Source organism: Artemia franciscana, chromosome 6, assembly GCF_032884065.1.
Source record: "Artemia franciscana chromosome 6, ASM3288406v1, whole genome shotgun sequence".
NCBI lineage: Eukaryota > Metazoa > Arthropoda > Branchiopoda > Anostraca > Artemiidae > Artemia > Artemia franciscana.
The window spans coordinates 28921857-28933282 of NC_088868.1; the positions used below are offsets into that span (position 1 = coordinate 28921857).

Genomic DNA, 11426 nt, shown 5'->3' on the forward strand with positions numbered 1-11426 from the left:
CAAGTGTTTAAAGCTCCAGAGCTACAAACTAAAATGGTGTATTTTTAATTTCCTTTTTGTTTGTTCTAAGAAAGGGCCTGATACAGAATTTCTGTTTGAGGGATTTTTTCAAAAAAATTCTGTATTTTTTGTCCCTCCGACCATGTAATTAGCGCAATTTTCGACCTCCTATGTACCCACAAAACCACCTTATAGATCAACCCCTGTTCTAAGAAGAAAATGTTTATGCCCAATTATATAATGGAAAATAAAATCAGGGCGTAAACTTGCAAATACGATTTTTTTTCGAAATTAGCTATATTAACAAGAAAATTCTTACTTGAATTTCAGCAGCTTAACTTCCTAAACATTTCGTTTTTAAATCCAAGTTTCAATAGTTTTTGACAATATCCTTTTGAATTTCTACATCCGTCCATCCATTTTACCCATATAGTGCACCAGATTGTTTTTATAACGCCAGTTACTTTTGGGTTGGGGTATACTGCACCCAGTATTTTCTTTTGCAGCGCCAGTGTAATTTTCTGTGCTGGATTTTGAAAAGCTAGATGGGTTGGGTGCAGGTTGGATCCATGGGGTGGTTATTTGGACAAGTGCCAGTCCGCCTGAAGATTGAAAGTCTCACTAATTACAAGGGTTGAATGGTGAGAAAAAAACATAGGAGGAGCCCAAGTTTTACTGGTTGAACGACAGTTAGGGAAATCGTTGAAAAGAGTTTTAGCAAACTAAAAAATCAGATTTCAAATCCCTGTCACATAGATAGTAAGTGGATCTAGGTTAATAGTAAAAGGTAAAAATTTGTTGTTACTTTAACAAGTTAATAAAGGGCTTTCAGCTACTAATACTAACGCACTATTGATACATTTGTTTTGCAAAATAGCAACGGTTTTTCCGCTCAATCTTTATGGGCCGTGAAGTAGCTCAAAGACCAGTGCCGTTATGAGTAACTCGTTATGAGTCTGGGAGGCTAGATAAATATTCTTTCATTAGTTCTCAGGATTTTTGCTCGAAATTATTTTGGCTCTGTCCCGGCCAAAATGCTAGAATGCTGTATTTTCTTTTGGTGTAACCTCTTTTGTTATGAGACTGGGAGGCTAGATAAATATCATTTCGCTAGTTCTCTGGATAATTGCTCGATAGCATTTTGGCTCTAATCACCAAAATATTAGGATGCAGTGCTTTTTTTTCTCTTTCTTTTTTAATCTCTTCCGTTACTTAAGAAGGACACTAGATCTTTACATACTCATTCGAATGAACTCTGTTTCAATAATTTACCACTGTCAACAATGGATGGTCATTTACATGGCTATTCTCCTTCAGAAAAGTAACAAATATCATATTTTGTAGATAGTGGCTTTGGAAATTTCATTGATGTTGAAAATCCGGGAGGATAAAAAAACTATTTTGATTGAAGAACTAGCCTTGGAAACCATGGAAATACTGACTTATAAAACTTCTTTGACGATTCACCCTCCCCCCCCTAATGGCCAGTGGAGACTATTCTGATGCCCTAGGCAAGATATTATTTGCTCCGCCTCGCACCAAAAATGTATTTTTGTTTCCACGGCCCTCCTCAATTGAGTCCTATACCCAAAGTCACCAATTCTTGTGTATTTTTTTCTATTTTTTGCTTTTGCACTTTAAGACACTATTATATTCATTTACTTACACAATCATAAATTACCCAAACAAAAAAAAAATAATATAAAGAATACAAAAAGAGAAAAATACACGAAACCCTTCGTGTATTTTCACACGAAAACATTAAGGTTTTCACACTTCATATTAAGGGTTTCGTTTATACACGAAACCCTTAATGTGACATTATTCATTCCATTAGGTACATAATAGGGACCTATCAAATAAAACCGATAAAATAAAGAAGAAATAACTTTAATTGTAAAAGCTTACACAGATTATAGGGAAAAGTGAAAAGTTAACAGAAAGAAGATATACATTTTACAATTAAACATTTTACATTTTGCAATTTATTTTTTTTTAATTTCATCTTTGTGAAAGAAGTCACCAGTTCATTCAAGTCAATGTCTTTTGCCAAATCAATAGAACTGATAGAGTGGCCAGTCCTTGAAGCCCTGCTTGCGTCATGGTGGGTTCAGCAAAATCCGTAAAGCCACGGACAAATTTACAGCACAATCTTTATGGTCATTGCTAATGATGACGTTAAGGACATTTTCTGGATTTTCGTTCTTGGGTAATCTCCTAGCAATGGCTTGAACTTCATTGCAAAGATCGTAGCCTCAATATCTTTACCCTCATTGTTTGAGAAGAAATGTGGTAAATTCATACAATCGTTCATCAGGAACTTTGTTTTGCGGGATTTACTTTGGATATGTTCTAGAGAAATACAAATATAGAACATTTCTAACTGTAGAAATCTTTCATCCAGGGAAGAAATTGCAGTATCAAGAATGGCAGAATGGATATTGAATTTGAAATCTTCTTGAGGGGATACCTAAGGCTCATCATCCGATTTGTAAACAAATTTTTTTCTTCTTTTTTAACCGAGTTGGCAGGGTTTCTGTTTCAAATGTTGGTTGAACATTTAGCTCTTCTTTCACTCCTCTGGCGTCAACTAGAATGCTTCCAAAGCCATCGTCGCAACGTAACGTTTGTAAGTACAATTTAGTTTTGCTTAGTGGATCTTTGGCAGTAGCCAAATAAAATTGTTTGGATTGTAACTGCTTAATTGTTATGTTGATTTCAAAATGTGTACTGAGCCATAAAACTACACTTACAATAAAATTATATTTTCAGTGTTTTTTGCCAGACCTAAGGCTTGCACTTACGATTTGTTACCTGTTGGCGTGTTTAAGGAGCGATCTTCATAAATATCCATTAAAGCACTATGAACATCTCCCAGTTGATGTACAAGAGCTATGAAAGCATCTATTCGACTTTCTCATATGGTTTCACTAAGTGGTTTAAGTGTCAAGGTAGTTGCATGTTTTTTTAGAGCATTGCAACGTTGTGTTGAAGCACAGAATTAAACACAAATTTCTTGAACGAAAGCAAAGAACTTAGTTCTTTGCCAATGACGCAGCGCAACAATGACACAGCGCAACAATGATACAGCACAACAATGCTCTGTGTCATTAACAACAAGATTCAATGAATGTGAGCTACAAGGCACGTCAAACGCTCTCGCTTTAATCTCTTTGATTATCTTTTGTGCTCCGGGGTTTTTACCTTTTACATTAATTCCATTATCAAACCCCAGACTACGTAAATCGTCGATGCAAACTTTGAGTTCTTTCAGCTTTTCAACAATTGCTTCAGTTCAATTAGCACCATTTTTCTCAGTCAGGGGTATGAATCCTAAAAATTACTCTCGAAGTTCACTTGTATTTTCCATGATAGCCATAAATTTTACAGTTACAGTCACATTCACAGTACTCTGTATGGCTGACGTCTGGAATGCAATCAACAATTATAGAGTAATACTTTGCAGCATGGATTAGAGAAATAATTTTAGCCTGAACGGCGTTCACTAACAGTTTGATCATTTCATTCTGAGCATCTTTGCTCAAATAACGTATCCTTGCCTCATTATCTTGAATTTTGCGAAGATGTTTATGCATCAAGGGGTCAAATAGCACAAAGTACTCGAGAAATTTCAAGAAGTTTCCGTTCCCGGCTGTGAAGAGTTTCTCATGTTTTCCTCGATGTGCCAGATTTTGAGCTCCTAATACTTGCACAAGAGCAATTATTCTTTCCAATACACTTTCCAATATTTTTCTTCTTTTATCATCAATCGTAAATTTTCATCATCCATAGTTTTATTCTTATTTAATCTAAACTCAAGTTCCTTTCATTCATCAAAGCAAGTTATGTAACCGTTGCTCTTTTCATGATTGCTCTGAATTTTAGCTATATTTTTCCAATCATTGGTTCCTTTTGAACATGAACTTGGCGGTAAAGTTGATATAAAGAACAGTTTACAACAAAAAAAGAAAACCAAATCATTAGATTCAGAGTATAATAACCAGCGAAGACAGACAGATTCACAATTGGCTAGTTGCCTTTTGAAATGATTCTTTGAAAATTTCCTACGACCAATATCGAGCGGAAAGACGATATCATTTTCCTGATGAGGACCAGGTTGAACAGAGGATACCCGAAGAGTGAAGTCGCATCGGTCAGGCCAAGTAGCTGGGTCATTAAAATCAAGAGATGATTCTGATTCTTGACTTTTCTAGTGTAAAAACATTCAACTCTTCTTCAGTACCTACACTTTCATCATTACTTTCCTCTGTTCAAATTTCACTGACCTTCTCCTTAACATCATAATTATTACTACTTTTTCAAGTAGATAATCTGCTCCTAATGAGGGTCCCGGTCTTGCTTCCTCTCGATCCGCAGTTTTTCGTTGTTTGATTCGTTCATGGCATAAATTTTTTTAAGATGACCCTTTATGTTCTGAAACAAACTTGTCCTTCTCAGCTTTCCTTTTCTGGTATTGGAAGCCATATAGTCTTTCTTCTTTCAGCCATTATAACGAACAATATCTACTTAAAATTCAAGGCATTATATGTAAAAGTATACAAAAGATTGTAGAATTTTAAAAAGATGCCTACATTTTTTAAATATATTTCTTGAGTGTGTAAGATCTAAAGTTGCAAGACTACTTTCATATTTTGACATTTGAAATAGTAACAAGTACTGTCACTTAAACTTTAATACTTGAAAAAAGTAAATTGTATCAGACCAAGAATGTGTATCAGCTAATTTATACAGAAATGTATGATGTAGGTAGCACTGTAGCAGCTAATTTGCATAATAAAGTAATACCAAGTAAGAGTTGATTCAAAACAAAACACTGACAGGCCAAAGGTGTGGCAAGAATGAAACTGTTTTGTACAATAATAACAGAAAAATCAATAAATTATGTTCCCTGTAAGTTGAACGAGGACAAGAATTAAGCTTATTCTTTTATTACCCACTTCACTTACCTATATCAAGTTGTATGTACTGTGTTGCATACAGTTTTTCCACTTCGTACATTGTAGAACACATCCGACACAAGGCTGTATGAGGTGAAACTTTTAAATACGGGAAAAAGAGGTTGTTTACTAATTGATTTATCTAACTTAGATAAGAGGTTATTGAAATTATACAGACACGACACTACATAATACAGTCGCAGTGTAACAAAAACTTTCAACTTTTGACTGATCTTATCACCTGTCACAACACAACTGTCCTTATAAGCAGAGCAGGGATGGCAATAACGCCGATTCACGTAGAGACACGTAACTTTCATTCAAGGTCACGCAGCTACTCTGAGAGTACTTGGCAGTTGCCGCATCCCCTCTCTGCTCCCCAATCCCCGCACACAGCACAGTACCGATCCGTTCCTCTTCCCCTTCTTTGGTGCACAACCGACACAGTTGATTACTGTCGAGTGTCGTCTTTCTTTCATGCCTTTCATACATAATAAATCATTAAGTTGACCTGTATAACATAAATCAAGCTAATATACAAATTTTTATTCTGAAATCATTTTCATTTTCATTCAGAAAGAGTGTCGTCTTTCTTTCATGCCTTTCATACATAATAAATCATTAAGTTGACCTGTATAACATAAATCAAGCTAATATACAAATTTTTATTCTGAAATCATTTTCATTTTCCATTTTCGCTGCTCTCCCCGGGCTGCCACCCCAGTCGGCCGCCTAGTTTGCCTAATGGATGTTCAGCCACTGCCCCACCTTGTAAATATTTTTGGGATTCAGGTTTTCCAGGGATGATTATCGATGTCAAAGCTTTGTTTTACGAATTTTAAACTTGAAGGTAGGAACAGGGATTGTAGGAATAGGGAGTAGTAGCATCCTTCATATTTAAGAGCGCTTTGGTTCAAATAGTTCGCAGTAATAAACTGCTTGTGAACAGCAACCCTTGTCTATAGAAACTGAGACTCTAATGCTGATACTCAATGACTAAAACGTTTCATATTAAAATCTGTTTGATTCTAGAAATGGAAGCAGTTTTATATTTGAGAGGCTCCCACTTTTGTTTTGGAGGCTCTCCTTTTATTGTAAAGATGAAATTTCATTTTAGACAAGTATACTATACTCAAAAAGCAAATACTCTAGCTTCAGCAAAACTACTTTAAGTCAAAGATTACTGCTACTTTAAGTAAAAGATTAACTTCATCAAAAATTAATATTTGACATAAAGAGTCGGGTTTAAGGGGTTGTAGCTCATTACATTTGGGGCAACACTGCGCATGGTATTAAAAACAAACAGAAATTAGGTGAATGAATGTTTAAAATGAATGTAAAGATCTTTTCTAAAATTCAAAGGAACCTAAATTATTCCCTAAATGAGTCTCTCGCCCCTCAGCTTCCTGCTTATATCGCTACACTTTGAATCTTTGACCCTAATGCGTTAAGAATTGCTGCTCAAGGATTAGATTGGCGATTTGAGAGGCGATTGGAAAAGAACAGAAAGTATTTTTGACAATATCTCAAAAATGTCAAAGATTAATAATATGAATTTGCTTAGTAATAAAATTCTTAGTTCAAATGTTCTAAAAGGCAATTGGTCGCACACTTGTTGCACTCATAAATGGCATAGTCCTTCAAAATTGTAGCGTAATTTAAATAAGCCTTTGATGCATCTCCCCCCCCCCTCATATTCAGAGTAATTTCTGTTTGTTTTAAGTTTTGAAAAAATGCAGAAGGTGGAAGAAACATACTATAGAGAAATGTACCCAAGATGGCCCACATTGTCTTTGTACTAACTGGAATTTGAAAATGAAATACGACGATAACGTTAATAACGACGGATAAGCAACCTAAATTCCATGTTTAAATGCATATTTCTGTTTCCTGACAGAAAATATTTCCTTTTTTTCTTTTTAATTAAGCAATAGATACAGGAATGTCGTAAGTAAGGATTTAAAGGAAATTGGAGCTCCTTGGGAGGGCGTAAAGAGGGATGCTTTAGATAGATTGGGATGGAGGTAGAGAATGCGTAGTTGTGTTGGCCTCGGGTGACCTGGTGTTGCATTGAGTTCATAGCAGTAGTAGTAGTATGTAGTAGCAATCTATATATATAAAAATAAGTTGTCTGTGTGTGTGTGCGTGTCGAGTGACGTCATGTTTGTGTGTCGACTGACGTCATGTTTGTCGACTGACGTCATTATAAGGATTGAGCTGTATGCGTCATGAAGTTGTTTCTTGACTGATGTCATGTTTGTCAACTGATGAAATTACATACCGGGACACCGGGAAACAAATGACAACCGGGACACAGGGAATATAAATGACGACCGGGAATCTCAAAGAGAAATTACAGACTGGGACACCCAGACACAAATCACGACCGGGACACAGAGAATATAAATGACGACCGGGACACAGGGACACAACTACAACGGGGACGCCGGGGGCACAGGCGGGATTTATAAATGACGACCAGGACATAAGGATTGTTTGAATAGAAATTACAGACCGGTACACCGGGACACAAATGACGACCGGGACACCGGGACACAGGGAATATAAATGACGACCGGGACACTCAAAGATAAATTACAAACTGGGACACCGGGACACAAATGTTGCATGTTCAAGAGTCAGTAAACCTGACAATCTATTTATATGCACAGACAATGGGACAGCGAAGAATGTTGTATATTCGCATGTTTTACGTAGTTAAAAACACACACACACACATATATATATATATATATATATATATATATATATATATATATATATATATATATATATATATATATATATATATATATATATATATATATCTATTCACAGGTGGGCCACAGGGACACAACTACAATGGCGCGTAACTAATATAGCGCGTAACGACTTACGCGCGCGGGGGGGCTTGGGGGGTGCGAAACGCCCCACCAACTAGGTGTTGGGGTGGCGCGAAGCGCCGCCCCAACAGCGAGTAATAGATACAAACTACTTAAAAAAAATGAAGGTAAAGTTTTACTAGTTAATGAAGACAACATTTTACTATAAAAGGAAAAATATAGTGTATTATAAAATTATATTATTTTCTTATATATTTTCTTGTGTAAAATTATATTTATTTTGCAGAAAAATCTTAAAATACAAAAATGGAAATTGGATATTAAAATATTATAATATAATTAATTTTACAAAGTTAATTAATAAATATTAACAAATAAATATACCTTTATATAGGAGATATATATATTCCCTTTGTATTTTTATGGGAATTTCAATATGCCTAACTTATCATTAATCACTATTTACCAATATACCATTTACCAGTCCCTATTTACCATTCTCTTGTATAAAACTCTAGGTTATTTCAAAGTGAAATTGCACTTAAAAGACCGTCTGATAACTAGAAAAGCTTTATCATATACACTAACAAAAATCTGTTATGGTTGCGGCGTCCGCAGCAACCCAGTAAAGAACGAACTCTAGCCCATAGTAACAGAGAATTTAAAAGCACATTTAGAAAAAAAAATGTCAGGTGAGGAAAAATCTCCATTTGAAGCTGATTCAGGAGTGACAACTATTCTTATTGAATACTATTAAGATTGGTAACAATTTCAATGGTAAAAATAGCAAAAATTTATTGCGGAAAAAATAATTTGAAATTTCTAAAAACAGTCTGAATCGTCACAAAAATGGTGCCAGATCAAAATGAAAACGAGACCACTGGAACCTCTTTAGCTGTAAATCCTATGCAGGAGAATTAAAGTTGCCTATCTTGAGCAACAAAGAAAATCCCTTTGTCGTATGGGAGGCAGTGATGTTTGTCTTTTTGGTTTTTTCATCTCTCTTTTTTTTATTTTCTCTCTCTCCTTCTGCTGTTTTTCTACTACCATTGGAGCTAAAAACAAAATAGATAGATACTTAAGGGCTCATTGAAAATATGCTATAAAATTCAATTAGTCTATTCATCATTTGTGTTCAAAGTCAAAAATACGAAAATTATTCCACCTATCCCAGGTCTATCCAACTCTAAAAATGTTCTATTATAGTCTTTCTTTTCTTATTCTAAAAATATTTCCAAAACACTACTAAAAAGGGATACGCAAAAGAATAGAAAAAGCAACTTCAAAAAATTTTCATCTCGGCAGTGAGGAGATATAAAATTATACACAATAGATTGAAATATTTTTCCATCAGCCGTTGGCTTTGAGATCCACGAAATATCAATGAGATTGATTACAAAATCAGCTGAGCTGTGACCTAAAACAAGAAAAAATCAACAATTAATAAAAAACGATGCATTCAGAAGTAATCAATTATAGACTAACACTCCTCTACCCCTGTTGTGTTTACCAGGGTTAGCAAGATTAAACTGTCAATACCGAAATTTTTCACAGAAATCAATCAGATTCCCTTTTCAATCACAATCATAGTATTTCTATATAGCATCATCATAAACCCTTTTTATTAATTTTTATTTGAATCGGTTCTCGTAAATTGTGAAAGTTCCCATTAGAGAAAGACGTTATTACTTGTAAAAATTAAACTAAAAAAAAGTTTTTTTTAACTGAAAGTAAGGAGCGACATTAAAACTTAATACGAACAGGCGCGTTGAGGGGGGAACAACCCCTTTCATATACTGGGTAATTTCTGTTCGCTTTAAGTTTTAATGTCGTTCCTTACTTTCAGTTAAAAAACTCGTTTTTGAAATTTAATTTCTAAATGTTTTTGAATTAATGGATGTTTTGATTTTGGCTCTCCGCACATGAATACTTAGAACGAAATTTGCATATCGTTTTTTTTGGCTAAATGGCTTTTCTTAGTTTTGATCGGACGATTTTGAGAAAAAAGGAGTGGGGGAGGAGGCTTAGTTGCCCTTCAATTTTTTGTTTACTTAAAAAGGCAACAAGAACTTTTAATTTTTTACGAACGTTTTTATTAATAAAAAGACGCATAACTTCTGAATTAACTTTGGTAACGAATTTCTATATTCGTATATTTTTTATTACGTACATGAGGGTATATTTCCCCTCTTTAATGCCTTGCTCTTTACACTAAAGCCTAAATTTTGTTCCAATTCTTTAAGAAGTACCCTGAATCACAAAGGCCGTACAAGAAACAGTTGAAATTACTAAAAACACTTTAGCGTAAAGAGCAGGTATTTAGGAGGAGATGAACCTCTCAAAGGCGTAATAATTTCCGTTCGTTTTCTTTTAATGCTGCTCCTTACTTTCAGTTGAAAAAACTTTTTCATATTATCTTTTCATTGTTTTTTTGTTTTAAATAATATTAGAAAACCCTGCGCCCCCTTCATGGAAATTCTCGCTCCTTACTGCATAATGGCTCCTTAATGGTAACTATTATTTCGCTTATCCTCAATAGTAAAAGTTTATTGCAAAAATGAGATTATTGGAATTTCAAGGAAGAGCCTTAAACCCGTTAAGAAATGGTGTCGGATCAAAACAAAAAGTTCACTACTAGAATTGGCATACTTGAAAAATCAACAGAAGAGACTTACAGCCCCCACCTTGAACTACAAGAAAAACCACTTTTTGTATTGGATTCATTGGTGTGCCTCTTTATTTTTTTTTCTCAGGGGTGATCGCTGCGAACCAGCGGTCTTAGAATTCTGAGAGAGATATCATTAAAAGAGAGATAACCGTTTCTACTGCCCTTTTTAAGTACCAAAAGAGGCTCCGTCACAAAAATGTGGTGGTTTCTGCTACTTTTTGCCATCAAGAAACATTTTTGGCCAAAACAGGGTCAAAATTAGATAAAATTAAAATAAAGGATAATGAATCAGTTTTTCATTGTTTAAACTCAGAACAGGAAATTTGGAGCCCTCTATCTTGACAAAATAGAAGAAAATGGTGCTTTCTGCCATTTTATGTCATAAAACATCGATTTGTCCTAAAGAGGATCAAAATGCCAGAGGATAGGAAAATCTAAAGTAGAAAATCAATTTTCCATGATCTTAAATTGTAAATAGTGGGTTTTGAGCCCCCCCCCATTCTATAAAACTAAATCAAAATGATGTATTCTGTAAAATTGTGTCAAAAAACCTTAATTTTACCCCAAGAGGGACTAAATACGAGGAGATACAAATTATAAAGACCTAATCTACATTTTCATGGTCTCCCAACAGGAGGTTTTAGTCTCTTATTGAGTGAAATGTCTATTATTGATTTTTATCTTGTGAAAATAATTGGATTCTTCATGAGCAAATTCTTAAGGATAGCGATGATGACATGCCTCTTAGGCATGTCATTAGTTACGGGAAGAAGTCGTACATATTGTGCGAAAAATATTAAACAATTTTTTACATAAAACTTACATTTAATTCCCTTAGAAAATCATTTTGGCTTCTTTGATCTCATCACCCAAGTTAAATATTCTTTTGTAAACTTTAACGTGTATATTGAAAAAAGTGCAACCACTGGTTTCAAAAAATGAAGTTCTTCTTACGGA

At 34.6% G+C, this 11426-nt stretch overlaps 1 protein-coding gene across 1 annotated transcript in view; it reads right to left on the reverse strand.

Annotated features, from left to right (window-relative positions):
• Positions 1–8579: 8579 nt before the first annotated feature.
• Positions 8580–11426, reverse strand: part of LOC136028282 (uncharacterized) — a 77326-nt gene continuing 74479 nt past the window's right edge. Inside the window, exon 7 of the mRNA XM_065706028.1 lies at positions 8580–9218. Within this exon, the coding sequence (XP_065562100.1) occupies positions 9195–9218 (24 nt within the window). The 3' untranslated portion in view covers positions 8580–9194. The remainder of the gene's footprint in view (positions 9219–11426) is intronic.